At 35.6% G+C, this 19154-nt stretch overlaps 1 protein-coding gene across 1 annotated transcript; it reads right to left on the reverse strand.

The window, feature by feature from the left end:
• Positions 1-1510: 1510 nt before the first annotated feature.
• On the reverse strand, positions 1511-11183 carry LOC147076836 (uncharacterized). The gene is made up of 3 exons (XM_085940510.1): positions 10992-11183; positions 6381-6533; positions 1511-4171 (listed from the first exon to the last, which is right to left on the reverse strand). The coding sequence occupies exons 1-3, from the start codon at positions 11166-11168 to the stop codon at positions 3095-3097; spliced, it is 1407 nt and encodes a 468-aa protein (XP_085796636.1). The 5' UTR covers positions 11169-11183; the 3' UTR covers positions 1511-3094.
• Between the last annotated feature and the right edge of the window lie 7971 nt (positions 11184-19154).

Raw genomic sequence — 19154 nt, forward strand, 5'->3', positions numbered from 1 at the left:
ATTCCATACCATTCAATATAAATATGAGTTACCTATAATGACAATAGCAAGTGATAATAAAGCTTACAACAATTGTTACTTACTTACAAGAATTACCTTTGTCATATACCTAACTAATTATTAGTTATATGACATAGGTAATTCTTAAATCAATTTCAAAGTGATTATATTTCATATCAATGATGTCAATGATAATTGATCCATGTAATAAATCATTTTATGCGGTCGCCAAATCAACCACAAATGTACAGCTAACATTTTTTCGTTGATTTTTGCAAATGTGGGACATTTTTTCGAATAAATGTAAATTTATTTAAGGACTCGCAAGAAGTTTTACCAGTCTTGAGGGACTTTTTGGATGGGCAAATAATGCTTTGATGTAACTACAAGTTTTGAAGATTGTCTTTAGATCGTAATTTCGTTTCCAAAAACTGTAAAGATATAATATTGTCATATCCATCAACTCTTGTAAAGAAGGCTGAGTAAAAATAACATAAGATGTGTTTGAAAAAAGTTTCTGCGAAATGACTAAATGTGCTGAACTTTTTAAATTGAATATGTTGGACAATTAACATGCAGTGTACCTAATATGTAAACTTTTGGATTATCGAAGGATTAAAATTCTTTTATTCCATTGTTGTTTTCATACTAATGTTTCGTTTTTATTTCGAGGGCAAATTGTTTTGGAAGATTTCTATAAAAGCCATCTTAAGGCTATACCACAGCTGAGGCATGGTCTAAAAAGATCGTGACTAGGCGATGCGCGGATTGCTGGTCGCGGGTGCAAATATAATTTGTCATAAAAATTCAACATGCGTCCTTTTTATGTTATGTTTATTATTATATTCGTAATAATAATAGTATATCCATTGGAATGTTTTCTTTTTTAAGTATATACGTATAGTTTTTTAATCATATTTACACGATTTAAGAATATTTTCATCCGACGCCATGACAAAACGAATCGACGTGCAGACACATCGATTATCACTTTCCGAATGGCAACGCGACCGTAATTTCATTCCACATACAGTTGAAAATTATTTGCCGTTTCACTTATGTACGCTCTTAATCAAAAAGTTATCCAATATTTTGTCTGCCGACATTTTAAGGTAGAATCCACGTTGATAAGCTAATATACTGTTGAACATGTTACATATTTTGTTTCTCGTAGTTGTCTGCTGAAACCTGTACACCGTTCACAATATTTAAGGTTTTTAAAATGTGTTTTTTATAGGGTCAACACTTTTTTGTTTTAATTCGAATCGTTAACTTTCGTTAAGCTTCCCATATTGTTTTATATTGATATTTCAGTTAAAGTACCAACCAGCATGGCCCCCACAAAGGGTGGGATGACAGGGCTCTAGCCTGGGGGCCCGGTTTCAGGAAGAGCCCGGCGTGGGGAATCGACCAGATAAGTGATTTAAACACACATCAAAAATTCTATCGAATAGTAAAAAAAAGTCTATTTATCTTCAATATTAGTATCATTTAAAATTATGTGGTTCTACGATACAGTGTTTGATTGGGTATCGATAGTCCACACCTCCATAATTCAAATTAAAGAATTCAAATATACAAAAAACACTAAATATAAGTACACATTAATTTTACCGCGTACACCATTTGGAAAACGCTATTATAGAGCGTCACACTGCGTTTATCTTTAGCGATATGTAGGGGGACCTTCAAAGATTCTAGCCTGGGGGCCCGCTTCAGGATGTGGGGGACATGCCAGCCAGTATATATATCTTCATTTGCTTTGATCGGATTTAAAAGGATTTCCACCATCTCCGAGTCATCAGTAAAAAACTTGAAATTCTCGCTTTCATTATGCATATCAATTTATTAAAGAGTTATAAATTTTGACAAAAAACACTTTCATACCAAATTTCCAATAAACCCGACTTTGCCTTAACGACCATAGTCTCTTCTTTAAAGACACATAATCCTCCTTCATGATCAGATACGTCAACCTGATCAATAAAATCTGCGAACTGTAAGCACATTAGTGCTTCATATGCAAGTATACGAGCTCAAATATATTGAACACTTAACAAATTGGTGATGCTATACACATACTACTAAATCGAGCAATCTAAGCGAAGAATCAATACTTTTGAAAACACTGCTGACAGCATGGTAAAAATTATCGTATTTTCAATCGATCGGTGTTCGATCTTAGTTTTATTGAAATAAAACTATAATTGAAGCACGGAGAGTTCTTCAGAACACGAAACAATTTTGGTTTGCTTTTTAAATTCTCTATATTAAACGTCGCACTGATGTGATTTTTAGCCAATATGTGTCATTTTAGATCTTATGACCAATTCGCGGAAAAGTATTACAGTATACATCGGATTTAAGAAGTCTTTCACCGGTAACTGTGTCATTTTAAGTCTATTCAAATAACCAATTTGCTAAGAGCTTTTACAACAGACATCGCATAAATGTGATGTTTCATCAGTATGCGTCATTTTATATCTTTTGAGACTACTAATTCGATGTAAGTCTTTAAAAAATACATGGCATTGATGTGGTTTTTCACTAGTATGTGTCATTCTATGTCTTTTCTGTTCACTAACTTGCAGAATTTATTTTAAACACACATCACACTGATGACTTTTTCACCAGTACGTCTATTAAATTACTTATTTGCAGCAAGTTTTTCAAACACACATCGCATTGGAGTGGTTTTAACGAGTATGTATCAGTGAATGAGAGTACCTATTCCATTAAAGTTTTTAGAAGACACATCGCATTAGTGTGTTTTTATACCAGCATGTGTCATTTTATGTGCTTTGAGCTGACTGATAAACAAAAAAAAATTAAAACACACATCACATTGATGATGTTTGTCACCGGTATGTGTTTAGAAATTATCAATTTGCAGAATTTTTTTAGAACACACATCGCATTCATGTGGTTTTTGACCAGTATGTGTTTTTTTATTTGCTTTAGGTGTATCAATACTCAGAAATTTATTAAAACACACATCGCATTGATATGGTTTTTCACCTGTATGTGTCATTTTATGATTTTTTAGTTGACGAACACGTTTGATTTTTTTTAAACACACATCACATTGGTGATGTTATTCACCGGTATGTGTTATTTTATGTGTTTTGAGATTATTAATTCGCAGAAAGTTTTTAAAACACACATCACATTGGTGTAGTTTTTCACCAGTATGTGTTATTTTGTGTGTTTTGAGATTACCAATAAACCGAAACTTAATAAAACATATATCGCATTGATGTGGTTTTTCAGCAGTTTGTGTCATTTTATGGATTCTGAGCTTACTTATAAGCAGAAATTTTTTACAACACACATCGCATTCATGTGGTTTTTGACCAGTATGTTTTTTTTTATGTGCTTTAAGTGTATCAATACTCAGAAATTTATTAAGGCACACATCGCATTGATATGGTTTTTCACCTGTATGTGTCATTTTATGATTTTTTAGATGATGAAAACGTATGAATTTTTTAAAACACACATCACATTGATGATGTTTTTCACCGGTATGTGTTATTTTATGTGTTTTGAGATTATCAATTCGCAGAAAGTTTTTAAAACACACATCGCATTGATATGGTTTTTCACCTGTATGTGTCATTTTATGATTTTGTAGGTGATGAACACGTATGAATTTTTTTAAACACACATCACATTGATGATGTTTTTCACTGGTATGTGTCATTCTATGTCTATTCAAACAACCAATTCGCTGAAAGTTATGAAAACAAACATCGCATTGATGTGGTTTTTCACCAGTATGTGTCATTTTATGAATTTTTAAGGCATAATTTCTTTTGAATTTTTTAAAACATACATCACATTCATGTGGTTTTTCACCAGTATGTTTTATTTCATGAGCTTTGAGACGATTTAAAGATTCAAACACTTCACAACAATCATTGCAAATAAAGTTACGTGGGAAATATGAAACTCTACTCAACATTATTCGGACCTCCTTTGGCAAGTATAATTTCTGAACCTCCCGTTTGACGTTTGATATACCTATAGTTATCTCTGAATGCTGTATCACCATATTTGTATTAGTCGCATGTGTTATTTTGTTTTTAACCATGTTGTTGTCAACTGTATCTTTTTGAGCGATCTCCAGTGGTTTACTGTGATGGAACGTGAAACATTGCTGTGTAGATATCTACAAAAAGCATATTGTTGGTATATTCAGTTAAAAAGCTTTAAAATAAATAAAATATGATTATGTTCCCCAATATTCCAAATTTAACATCCTGAGAAAAAATATTAAAACCAATAGAAAAAATCTTTTTGAAAAGAGTACAACCCCGCAGGAATCGAACGTCTATCTCTCGGGTATTGCACGAGGTATAATAATATGTGCGTTGTATATGTGAATGGGCGCGATACACGTGAGAAGCAGGTTGAATTCCTCCAAAAAGATTTTTTTCTATTGGTTATAATATATTTTTTCAGAAGTGTTTTCAAAATTATGTATGTTCAGTAATGAGAACATTACATAATTTAGGAAAAAAACTTTCTCAGAGACTATATTATAACCAATAGAAAAAATCATTTTTGAAAAAAGTAAGCCACCCGGCCGGGAATCGAACCCAGCATCTTCACGGGTAAACGCCCCAATCGGCGCATTTTATCCATTATGCTACGGTATGACATACTAATAGCGACAAATTTAAACTATTGGTCACTGTAATACCTACTCATTAGCGTTCTTCGAAATCAAGCTACTTTGGCAAGAATGTAACACTCTTAAATCTTGTGAATTATTCGTTGAATAAATATACAAATTTACTTTGATATCAGTATTCGATATATACACTTCTTGTAATTGCATTCTAACGAAAAATTACTTTCAGCGGATAAGGCTTACTTTTGGCTTAACGGGTTGCCAAAAAGGAAAACCTCCGCATATGAAGTGAGGCCAAGCCAGACGAGTCCCTCCAGACTCCATTCAACTCATAGGATGACAAAAATGCTGTATACATGCTGGTGACATCATGTGAATATATTTCTTTAAAGTTAAGGGCGAAAATCGGATTGGATTAAACAGGATGACACTATGTTCTACATAACGATTTGGCGACAAGTTATTGATTTCAAGAAATGGACCGATCAATTCGCCTACAAAGTTGTGACTAGACCAAAGACAATACGGCCGATTGTGCTCGGAAACGTGACCCAAATTGGACGCACATAATTTGCTTCGTTGAGAAAAAATTCTTAGATTTTAATTTCTAACAGAAAAATTTCGAAACACTAATGTCGGGTTTTCTTTTCAAAAAATTCTCGGTGTCCACCCGAATTCCGGAGTGTTGTAGGTCATGGCTGGGGAGGGTTGATAGGGCTCTAGCTTGGGGGTCCGGACTGTGGGGGACCCGGCGTGTCGGGTTGACCAGATAAGTGAGATAAAGACACATCATAAATTAGCCTTAATAGTAAAAAAAGTCGCCTGCGGCGCTATTATACTTCATGACCATAAACATTTTAAATTATATTAATAATTGAATAATTAAAATTTCTGATTATTATGTGTCGATACTCGACAGCTCCATTATTAAAGTAGATGTATAAAAAATCGCTAATAATTAACTGTTAAACAACCCTTAATTTTAATTAAAACACAATTTGAAAAACGTTAATGTAGTGTTTCACACTGCCTTTAATCTCAGCGGTAGGTAAGGGGCCCGCCAAATATCCTAGCCTGAGGGCCCGTTTCAAGATGTAGGGGCCATGGTGTAGGTACACCGAGTGCAATAGACAAAAGACCGATAAACGAGAAATTAGGCTGTGTTGTGTTGAGTAGGTTTTTGTATACGTTAAATGCAATAATAGTGTTTTTTGTCAATTTTCAATTATTATTTTGGAACCTCAATATTAAAAAACCAAAAATCGACGATAAATATTCGGCGAAAAGAACGACTAAACTTACTACAATAGTCGGTGGTGGTATAAATCAAAAGAACTTTTTTTTTCAGAGAAATTCGGCATTAAAAATATTGTAGCTCTCTAGGTACTAGGCACACATGTCCAGCATGGTCACTGGACGGTTCAACGGTTACCGCCACTATGCCTCTAATTTAATAAAAATTAGGAGAAACTGTACAAATATGCCTCCGTGTATTGTGAAAATATGTAAAAACAATTATATGAAGAAGAAAAAGAGCCTATGTGACTAATTTACATTCTAGTCCTTGGACTCCCCCCAATATTAAATCCTGAGTGCGCCACTGTTGCGGTGCCTTATCTCTAAAATGACTTTCGGGTGTTATTATCGATCTTTCGGATAAAAAAAATAATAGTTAACGCGTATAGGTTTTACACTTTAAAATTCTATATGGCTTAAAAAACAACATTATTATAATTGAACATACCTGATCTAATGACCTGTATTGTGGATCGGAGCAACCAGGTTGCGGTATCTCATTATTGATTTGGCGGATTGCGTTGTCAACAAATTCCGCTTTGATGACAATTCCCTCATTATCGTTCTCAGACTTTATATTGATCAGACCGTATTCACGCTTCTGAAAATAACATTATTATAAATAAAATGTAATATTATAACCATTATAATCAAGTGATTTTATACTCACCGAGCGACATTATAGCCCAATTAACCTTCATAAGTTTAATACATCATAAAGCTGTGTACCTACATGTTTTTTTATGTGTTGTCGTGTGGTGCCTAACATGCACCATATCTACCATGCTATGTTGAAGCTAGTCGTGATTAGGGATTCCAATACCGGGATCCCGGGATCCCGAGCTATTTGCCATACCTATGAATCCCGGGATTGATAAACATAATTTCGAAACTTTCGGGATTGATTTTTTTTATCAATTTTTATGGAAAATATAATAAAAACGAAAATATAACAAAAAAAAATACTTTTAATAACAAATAACCACATTAGAAATAAACTGAGTTTGAATGTAGTTTGATTTATACCTATGTGTAAGTTGCCGATTCATTTTATTTTTTCACATAAGTTAATAAAAATGAGAAAGATTGGAAAAAACAATGATTCACACTATTAACAAAGTAAGTCCACCATGATCTCATACGTTTTACGGCAGTTTCATATATGGCTGACTAATTGGATTTATGAAGCAGAAACGCCATAAGTACACCACGATTTGCTTTACTATTTTAAATCTCATTTAAATATTATTTACTCCATTAAACTTGTGTATTTCCAAGATTGAACGTATACAATATCAACAATAAATGTATTAAATAGTATAAATTATACAAGATTTATTTTTGACCGATTTTATCAATGTTATTTGTAAATATAAAATTTTTATATTGACAATGGAAAAAATGCCAATCACGGGACCAGTCCCGGGATCCCGGGATTGTCAAATTGTAATCCTGAAATCCCGGGATCAGAATTTTGGCTCGGGATTTGATTCCCTAGTCGTGATGCTCTGATTATTTATTATACTATTCGCGCACATTGGTTGAATATTAATTATATATTTATTAAAATTTTGTAGAGACAACCATTATTGTCTGATAAACGTACCATTTATGTTTGAGGCGTTCATGGTTACTGGTCTTACTTTTTCCGCCCCTCCCGTTGTTGTCTATGGATGACCTGTCATTGCCTGTCATTGTTCCATAAAGTGCTCATACTGACGAGTCTATCACGTTCACACAAGGAATTGTTTGATTTGGATAGATGAATTTACATGATAAATAATAAACTAGCATTAACACACCTTCTACAAATGTAATGCATAGATCAATACTACATATCGACTGTAAAAAGGAAAAAGGGCGTAATCCACACAACGCAAATTTTACAGGAGGAGCAAAAAACGTTTTTTCAATGATTTTCTGTCAAAATCAAAATAAAAAATATACACAGACTTAAAGTGCATAATGATTAATAATTTAGTGTAATATTTTCCCAATCTGACATTAATTACGTAAGTTATTAGAGAAAAACCGATAAAAATGATGGTAACATCCTTTTTCCTTACCAATTTCAAATGTCGTATTCATAAAATACAGTGGACTTACGCAGCAAATAGCCTTTTTTCACACTTATTTTTAATTAAATTCTTGGGAATGTATTTCTTTATAGTGTTTCACTAGGTGTTTATTTAATATTTTTTCATTTCCTATGGTTTAATTATATTAAGTTTAAAATTAGAACAATCATAATTTATTATTTTCAGAAAAAAAGTATTTTATTAAACCATAAATGACACATAATCATTACATAATAGTAATAATGATAATAGTAAATATAGCAAATATTTTATTATATATAGATAGACATAGTATATTGATTCAAGCTAATCTTAGTTATTTACAATAATTATAACAAATAACCAATATTTTCGGATGTATTTGGTTCTTGACAATCACTTGTCACTTTGATCAGTGGCTTCTGACAACAAATTAAAACAAAACGCATTTTACTCGAGATTTATGTTATTACTATAAATAATACGGTGCATAATTATAATTTTTGTCCAATACAATGATTTTAATCGTAAATATAAGCGTACATAGGACAGTTTAGAATTGTGTTTGACATGTCACATAACCTATAAACCGCACGGCGGTGTTTGAAGTAAATATAGCAAATATTTTATTAATTTTATCATCTAATATGAACAAGAGATCATTAACCAATGATTAAGACACAATATAAGTTGTAACATAATGTTTTATAACAATTTACAGAGAATTAATGATGACGCTTCACTTGTGCGGCATAACAATTTCAAGGCGTAATTTTAAGGTCTTACCATTTTTCTTTGTGTTGTTTATTCCATCCATGTTAACACCACACATTTTAAGAATATTTTAACTTCTTTCTATTGCCATTTTCACTGGATTAGTATACTTTAAATGAATTTTAATGGAAAGAGTGTCGAAAAACGTGTTGGACTGTCAAACGAGCGAGCGAAACTATTAGGTGGCTTAATCTTCATTATGGTTCATACCTGAGCCAGCCGGGCGTCAGCGTTTAGTAAAACTGCCATTATCCTCATACATTTACGGATTAAGTTGCTTACCGCCCTTTTCCTTACCACAAAAGATTGCTTAAACGACTTATAATGTCATTGACGTGGTTTGAGCCCCTTTTCCTGGACGTAAAATTCACACGCCCTTCATTTCTAAAAACTAAAAGCTAAATTTTCATAATAATTCGTCATTTGCAGCTTAAATCCTTTGGGCATACCATGTATTGAGTTGAATACTTTGCTAATAACAAATAAAACCCACTTTGCAAAAACTGAGGCTTACGCCCCTTTTCCTTTCCACAGTCGATATTTTTTGGAAATCGATATTAGGTACCACCGGTTTTTGTGTGAAGGACTAGTCTGACTTCGACAGCTGATGAATAACAGGAATAAATATTATTTATAAATAACACTGATAGTTAATATATTTGATTTGAGATTTTTTTATAATTCAATTTGAAACGAGAAAGGGCGAATCAATTTGTCAAGCAATCAGGTATCTGATTTTGACAGCTGAAAATTGGACCACTCGTTGCTTCTGAAAACAGTTAAGCTCAGGCTTTATTAATCTTAAGATGACGGTGAATCGGGCCATTCGCATTTTTTGTTTTAATTTTACACGTATATTTTTTCGAGTTGAATGAATTGTTTTTTTGATGGTTAAATTAACTTTGAAGTCCTTTGAGATGTAGATCGTATTTTTCGCCTTGTGTTCTTCTGTACTGGTCCTTTTTAGTTCCTTTTTCCCATATTTCTTTGATTACTTATCTCTCTGGCTAAGTATATTCTTCTTGTTTGTAAAATAGCGTCTAATTTTGGTTTTTATTGTAGTTTTTCAGGACTGTTGCATCCTATTCATTAGGATATGATATATCATTTGATTGTATTCCCTTTGCTCGTTTAAATTCATAAAAATTACAGAATATTTAGCGTAAAATATTAATATTATTAACTGTTTTCGGAAATAAAATTATTTAGTCTACGGCTGCATAGTTGCCGCGTTGGTGTGAGGCAAAACACGAAATTCGTATCAAATGCTCCTTTGATGACACCTTTAGGCCTTCCGCCGACGCAGCAACTGAGATTCCGTAAAATGGCTGGTGAGAGAACTCATAAACTGGCCTGTGACCGGTGCTTCGCACACAGCGTTACTGGAACTCTAATCTCATTACCTCAAACTGGGCCATCAGCTGTTTTGTACACGATGCCGGTGTTGCATATCGTACCAAAAATCCGACAACACGCAAGCTGACGCAATTACTAGAATGCATCACTCTCTTTAGTTTATTACCCTGTCCATCGAATATTTAATAGATAATGTCTTCGAGCGGGTCAAGTGATGGCGAGGCTTTGGTTCTATACCAATATTACAGATATTTGAGACAAAATAAAAGAAGATTTTGGATACATCCTTATATAGACAAAAATATAAACTGCAGACTATTCGTTGCTGCACATGACCTACGAGAAACAAATTCCAAAATTCCTACTTCATTCCAAGCCTTTTCCGTAATATCTCTACGGGAATAATCTGGTAGTCTGCAATTATACAGGCAGGGATGTTTTTCGACTACTGCCACAAAATTTAAATTAAAAATGTGTTCGGCCATCTTTGCTCGCGTTTGACGTCTTGGTTTGTAATCTTATGGTTTATGGCATGACGCTGTTACAAGTGCTACCAATTTTGGTAAAAAAATATGTTTTTTTCATTGAATCTACTGATATTGGTACCACTGTTTAATGGATGACTGGCAACAGACAGACTGGGAGACTAGCATGTCACGTTTCCTTAATTTCAGTTGCGGATACTTTGAAACTGAGAGACACTAGTCTTACCGTCAGCGAGCCGTCATTGAAATACATTAGCTAGATACTGGAGTTTCAGTTCCGGCGGATTTTAGTTGCTGCGTCGGCGGAGGGTTTTATGGTTAATTTTTAGAATAGTCGTGCCATTATGAATAGGTACCAACGCCTAAACAAATAAGGAATCTACTCACCTCCTTGAAGTGGATACTGTTGCTGACGTCCTCGATAGTTTCTTGTTTGACTGAAACGTCAAATCGACTCTCTCTCTTGAAGTAGTTTATGTCAATCCGTTGGTAAGCGCCTACGCTGACTTCATCCGCCGCATGATCAGGCGATATTTCATCGTTTCGTTCGGTTTTTACTTCCATTTTATGCGTTATTTAACATCAAAATCTTCCACACCTTTAAAACGCCACGTGACAATTATTTACCATAGACTAATATACTTTAGTAGCGTACCATAGACAGTATGACAAATTTTTAGTGTTGTCATTTTTTATCACCATGTGTAGTCCATGAAATTTATAATTTTGGTATAAATTATAATACCTACCCATTGTCCTTGGATGAAAATAATATATATCCCTAAAAATAATCGAAATCTTGTGGAGATTATTAATACTTTTATGATTATATTCATACTAAACCTAAAAAATCTCAAGAAATATTGCAAGACAACGAAATTAATAGTAGGTAGGTAATATGTCAACTGGTAATATTGTACCTAGTAGGTACCTAATTCAAAATAATATGATTGTTTCATGAAAGGCTGATTCAATGATATCAAGATTATTCTTGTATTTTGGACCACGATCCTGATGATCATGTAATTAATTGTGATTGGCAAGAGGATTGCATTTTTTTACCAACGTTAAGAAAAATATTATTTGGAAATGCATCAACATTAAAAAATGTTGTTGAACTAGCTGATATTATTGGGAATGGAATTAGGAAAGAAGCGGGGTGGGAAAAAAAGCCGCGAAGCAACAAAACATAAATTTAAGAGAGAAGCAAGGGACCCGGAATGGCCTGAGCGCCGTTCCGGTTCATGAAATCGGCGAAATAATTATCGCTGCTCCGTCTCGTGGAAAAAAATAATTTGACATGTAGATAAGTTGTAGTAGGGCTTAATAATTATAACAAAAAATAGTAAATATTTATTTTTTATAAAATATAGGTAGGTACCTACTTAAAATTAGATATGCAGGTATCTATGTTAAGCATTATAAGTTTAAGCTTTGTACGTTTTGGTTGAAATCAATAATTGGCTGATAATCATTCTCGTTTGCGTTTGACAGGTCTGACATTGAGTTCTGAAGGAACAATACCTACCTAGTACTTATATGCATATACTTATATAAATGACAATTATGTTTTTTAAATATGAATAACATAGGTAAGTATGGTTGCACGTAGTGTCCTGTCTTGCGTAAGACATAACAACACAAATTTGACGTTTACATAATAAAATTTTATGAAAACATTATTTCTCCGAACATCTTTAGGAATGTAATAAATATTAATCGTATTTTTGAGACTGTGTATTACCTTTATATATTTCTTATTACCAAAATTCACTCTGCTAATATTTATTAATATAATATAAAAATAAGTCGCTTGTAAAATCATTTGAAATCTGGCAACACTACGCACAAGCAAATGTTCACGCACACTGTCATGTATTTCCGAAAAACCCTTGAAAGGGGCGTGAAGGACGCGTGGTGGGGGCGACCCATTTTGACTGATTGACTTGATCGTAACTTGTCTAAATTTCATTTGCTTTATTATATTGTTCAAATTGAAACAAATTTTATTCACACTAACTCTCAGTTACTTAGCATCAATGAATATTACACCACACGGATTTTTAAATAAGTTTGTGTGTGTAGGTACTGTTATATAGACTCGCGAATTTATTTTGAAATCAGTCACTGGTAAAGTGCATTGCCTACTTGACCTACTTTTTTCAGTAAAATTTACTCTCAAAATGACAGTTCGCTATTGTATGGATACAGAAGGCGACGTGTTATTAACTTTTTAATCTTAATCCAACAAAAACAAAAAAATATGAATGAAAAATTGTGCACAATTTCGTATCGTATCGTCTCGCACGAAGTATACCAACTTTATTATGGTTTGGTTTCAAGCTTCAATATTGGGACCATACATAAATAAAATTTGATATAAATAAAATGGATTTCAAGATATACCTACACATTTATATTTTTTATAAAAATCGATGATTTTTAAAATATATACTTATAAAAAATATTAAAACTATGAATTAGTCAAAAATCTCTTAGGCGATGCTAAGAAAAATAATAAACCAAATTTTATTAATAAATATAACCATAATATATATTATTCGAATTTGACTTTGAAGTCCTTGAGATAGGGTTTGCTCTTTCTTCTTCGCGTGAGGATATATTCTACTAATTTATTTTTCTTTTTCTTGTCGTTGGTCATTTCTCCGTTTTCATTTACTGGTCATACCCGCGCGTCTGTTTTTTATGTATAAAGTTTGGCATCACTTTGTTCTTTATGGATTTGACTTCTTACTTTGTTTACGTGTTGCTTCTGACAGTTCATTCTAACTATCAAAATAATTATCTTGGACGAACGTTAAGTGATAGTTAAGTGAACGTTAAGTGATCAGTGATTATGGCGCAAAATCTGAATGACCGTGAGGAGGATATTCTAAAAGCAATGGACACCAGACGGCGCAGCAGAACTGCTACAGGAGGAAAAGTTCAACGTACCAACGTCGATTAAGATGCTGATGTTTGAGGTATCCTCGTTACGTACCTTATTTCAGCAGGGGGACCGGCAAGGAGTGGCACAACGCCCAAAAAACAATTCTTGGCGGCCCCTACGGTCGTAGAGTTAGGTCTAAATGACAAGTTGCGTCGGTGCGACCACTCGTGATCAGCTAACCATCTGACGAAAAGGACCATCGCGGCCCTCCAGAATGCGATTTTTTCCCAACGGGACAGCTTCTGAAAGGGTATGCAAGGGTTAGTGGATTGGGCAACTAATCCTCAAAACAATTGGTAAAAATAATAGCCGTAGCCCGCATACCTTTTGTGCGGATACCACCATTGGTAAGTCCTTCTTTACTTTTACGGAAAGATTTTCAAACGCAACAATCAGCAGCGGTCACTCTCCAGATCGAGGACTTAAAGAACTCAGGGGTTCTAGAAGAAGCGGGTCAAACCCCTGGTTTTTCTCTTTACCCTGTTTCTGATCAAGAAAGAAGACGGGGCCCTATGCCCTGTTTTCAACCGAAAGCGTTTGAATGCGTTCCTACAGCCAAGGCCATTCAAACTAATTCACCATTACGAGGTTCCAGCCGTCTTACAAACAGAAGACTGGCTAGTAATAATAGATCTAAGCCAGGCGTCCCTCCAGGTACCAATGGCTTCTCAACATCGTCGATTCGTTCGACTACCCTACCAAGGGGAGCTCCTACGATTCACGTGACTCCCGTTCGTGCTGCCAACCGCTCCAATTATGTTGGCATCCCTGACCGATTGGGTCGCCGAACGCCTACGAAAGAATGGCTGAGAATATTCACTTACCTAGACGACTTCTTAGTAGCCAACCAATCCGAGAAACAGTCTCGATTCAGGTGGAATACAGGATAACCTTCCTACAGTCTTTAGGATGGTTTATAAATATTAAAAGATCCTGTCTGAACCCAAGCCAACAATGAGGGTCCCTGGACATCACGTAGGACACACACAACAAGCAGGGGTTTCTGTCGCCGGAGAAGTGTGTAGCACTCCGTCACCATCAGCTGCTAATGCAGGTACAAAAAGGCAGTTGGTCCCCCAGACAGGCACATATCCAATCCCTTCTGGGGCGACTCAACCTCACATCCTACCTCCATGAGGAAGGTTGCATTGCCGACGGCTACAACGCTCCAGTCATCAATATGGTCGAGGTCCCATCCTCGCCAATTGATGACGATCCCACCACAGGCCCAACGGGACATCATGTGGTGGCTGATCCTCAAAGTTGACATAACGCAGGAAAAGGCAGTTGGTCCCTCAGACAGGCACATATCCAATCCCTTCTGGGGCGACTCAACTTTACATCCTACCTCCACGAGGAAGGTTGTATTGCCGACGGCTACAAAGCTCCAGTCATCAATATGGCCGAGGTCCCATCCTCGCTAATTGATGACAATCCCACCACAGGCCCAACGGGACATCTTGTGGTGGCCCTAGGCGATAGGATCCTCAGATTTGACACAACGCAGTTACAAAAAGGCAGTTGGTCCCTCAGGTAGGCACATGTTCAATCCCTTCTGGGGCGACTTAACTTCGCATCCTACCTCCACGAGGAAGATTGCATTGCCGACGGCTACAAAGCTCCAGTCATCAAAATTGTCGAGGTCCCATTCTCGCCAATAGACGACAATCCCACCACAGGCCTAACAGGACATCATGTGGTGGCTCCAGGTGATAGGCTCCTCAGAGTTGACACACATCAATCACCTCCTGACGACAGACGCGTCTGACACAGGCTAGGTAGCCCAACTGAATGAACACACCTATCAGGTACGTGGAAACAAGACCAGTTAGCATGGCATGGCATTCCAACAGGAAGGAGATGTTTGCAATTCAATCTCAGATACAATCAAAATCATAGGATCAGATCTGCTTCTGCAGACAGACAACAAAACAGTGGTGGCATACATCAACAACGAGGGCGGCACAAAATCTGTCACCCTCCCAAACCTATGCCGACAGATACTAGTATTTACCAGTCGAACCAACATTACGTTTACTGCACAATACTTCCGCAGAAATTACAACTGCGTGGCAGATCATCTCTCCCGCAGACAACTCATTCCCGAATGGCACCTCATCAACACCGCAACCACCCCCCTGTTTCAAAGATGGGGTGTTCCCGAGGTGGATTTTTTCGCAAGCGAAACAGCACATGTCATTGCAACGTATGTGTCACGAGACGTTACAGACAGTGGCGCGCTGTTTCACGACGCCTTCAGCCGAGTGTAGGACTTTAGATTGGCGTGGATATTTCCCCCACCAAACATCCTTTCACGAGTCCTAGCGCACCTGAACTCAGCAAGAGGGAAGTACTCACTAGTGGCACCAAGCTGGAAACAATGCTTATACAATGCCTCACCTACATACGACACTAGTTGGTATGGAGACCAACGGTCCACCTCCAAGGACCCGGGACCTGTCCCTTTAACTATGGATAATTTCGGGTGGGGTGGAAATAACATCAAATTGAATGGTGGAAGAAAGGGCACTTCTTACTTCCAGATGGCGGCCTTCGACTCTAAAAATAAACCAGCTTGGAACAAATGGAAGACAATGACATGGGTAACATGAACCTAATGGATCATAATAGCCCTCAACCAATGGAATTGGCCAGATACCTAGGCTACATGCACAACATGGAGGGTTTGTCGTACATAACCATCCTGGTGCATAAGTCAGCCATAGCCACATTTTGCAAACCGATTATCATTGTAGATATCAGCATCAACGTGGTAGTACAACACAATATGTTACAGGAAATTTCGGTTATGATAACTGAAAATATGAAACCCATCAAACCACCGGTTTGGGATCCAGGACGAGTGGTAGATCATCTTAGGAAAACAACACCGGTGGAGTACAACCTATTCGAAACCTCTCGCAGGACAGCCACCTACTCGGCTGCCTCTCGCATCGGGACGAAGGGTTCATGACCTCACACTACTCAGTAATAGTAGACAATGGATTAGTGGAAAAAAGTGGCCACAAATTGTATGGCCAATGTTTGGCTCAAATACAGATACCGCCAAGCATCGTCAATCGGAATGGAAGCTAAGCGCTTCCACGTGTCAAAACATCGACCCAGTATTCTGGTTACGGAAACTCGTCTGCATGTCAAACCCAGGGGTCGAAATGGACCGGAACGCACCGGAGCGCCGTTCCGGTTCGTGAATTCTGTAAAGTTATCGCCCCGTCTCGTGGACAAAATAATTTGACCGTCCGAGCTAGATATGCCATATAATAAAAAAAAAAAAAAAATCTAGCACACTTATGTTTATAAAATACACATAAAATTTGATAACCATGTTAATTTTCGAGCGCTCCGGTTTGTAATCTTTTCCATTTCGAGCGCTGGTCAAACCTAAAAGAGAGGGGAAGGTCGGTGTATTTCGGAATTATTTATATCTTCAAGAGGATCACCAAAACCAACCACCAGGACAGTTATAGGGAATTGGATATGGTCAGTACTGTTGGAAGCAGGGGTACAAGAACCACCAGGTAGTGTCCGCTCAGTAGTGGCTTCCTTAAACTGTAAATATACCCAATAGATGATATTTTAAAGAGAGGTAACTGGCGTAGTGAGTCGACATTTCACGACAACTACCAGAGAACGATGGATACACCACCATCAGAAGGGGAAAAGAACCCATTAACTTCTCTATTCAACATATACATGGAAAGTCACGATGGTCTATACCTCGTCAATGAATCATTGTCACATACAGGAATTTGGCATACCCAACACCAGGTGATAACAAACAGATATCTCAAGGACTTCAAAGTCAAATTCGAATAATGAAAGGAGTTTTACCTACCAATAAAACTCTTATTATTTATGTTGACTTTGAAGTCCAGGTAACTTCTACCTGGTTCCTTGAGTCATATCATAATGAACAAAGTGATGCCAAACTTTATACATAAAAAACAGACGCGCGGGTATGACCAGTAAATGAAAACGGAGAAATGACCAACGACAAGAAAAAGAAAAATAAATTAGTAGAATATATCCTCACGCGAAGAAGAAAGAGCAAACCCTATCTCAAGGACTTCAAAGTCAACATGAATAATAAGAGTTTTATTGGTAGGTAAAACTCCTTTCATTATGTAAGTAATAATAAAAGGCGGTCTGATTAAACAAAATCACATTTTATTACATTTTTTTTACAATTGGAAGTTTATCATTGACTTATAAATAAAAAAATATGTTTCTTTTTAATGTTTTCAGATACATATCGATTGTGGAAAGGCAAAAGGATTTAACCCTCACTTTTTGCAAAATAGATTTTATTGAATAAAAGCATTGCACACAACTGAATACAAATTCTGCCTAAAGGATGTAAGCTGCAAAATGCCAAATTATTATCAAATTTTAGCTTTTAATTTTTAAAAAATAAGGGCGTTTGTAATTTGCGTCCAGGTAAAAGGATTTATTCCACATCAATGACATTATTAGTCGTTCAAGTAATCTTTTACGGAAAGGAAAAAGGCGTTATGCATCTTAAGTTGCAAATGTATGAAAATAATGGTAGTTTTACTAAACTCTGCCGGCCGACCGGGTAAGTTATGAACCAGAAGGAGGACTTAAGCACGTAAATTTCTCGGTCGGTCGTTTGACAGTTAACATGGATTTCGACAGTCTTTTCATAAAAAATCATTTAAAGTTTAAACATTGCGTGAAAATGGCAACAGAACGAAGCAACATGATTCTTGAAAAGTGTGGTATTAATATGGACGCAACAAACATTCCCGACAAGAACTGTTAGTGTTTAAAATTACATCTTGAAGTTTTTATATCACACGCGAGAAGAGCTATTGTAAATTCTATCTATATCGGTATGAAACAGCATGTGACAACTTATATTGTGTTTTAATTGTCGATTATAGATTAATTGATTTGATGATTTCATAATATCTGAGAAAAGTAATACAATATTTGCGAATTTACTTAAAACACTGCCATGCGATTTATAGGTTATGTATGTGTCAAAAATACTTCTCAATTGTAATTGTTTTCAATTCGCTTTAATTTACGATTAATATCATTGTAATAGACTAATATCATTATTATGCACTGTTTTGTGTTAATTTATTATAGTAATAACATAAATCGCAAGTAAAATGTACGTGTCTAACTCCAAATATGTTAATACCTACCTAATTTTTTGTCAGGTAAAATGACTTAACCCTCGTTTTTATTAGTTTTTCTTCAATAACTTCATTATTTAATTATAGATTAGGAAAAAATAACACCAAATTATTTATCACCATCCACTTCAAGTTTGTGTCTATTTTATATTTAGACTTTGGCCCAAAATCTTTATCAAAACGTTTTTTGTGCCTCCTGTAAAATTTGATTAGTGTGGATTAACTCCTTTTGCCTTTCCACAGTCGATATGTATTAATAAATCCAGTTCAAATTGTAAATTATAAAAAAAAATCCCAAATTGCAAGCTTCATATTTTTCCGCTAGGTACCTCTTTAAAAAAGGCTCAGTAAAGGCTTTACCTTAAGGAACTGAAGACGTCGTGGTAACTATAGATTAAGAATACATAGTAAGTA

This window comes from Rhyacophila brunnea, unplaced genomic scaffold, assembly GCF_057557595.1.
Source record: "Rhyacophila brunnea isolate RB1 unplaced genomic scaffold, BYU_Rbru_1.0 scaffold_13, whole genome shotgun sequence".
Lineage (NCBI taxonomy): Eukaryota > Metazoa > Arthropoda > Insecta > Trichoptera > Rhyacophilidae > Rhyacophila > Rhyacophila brunnea.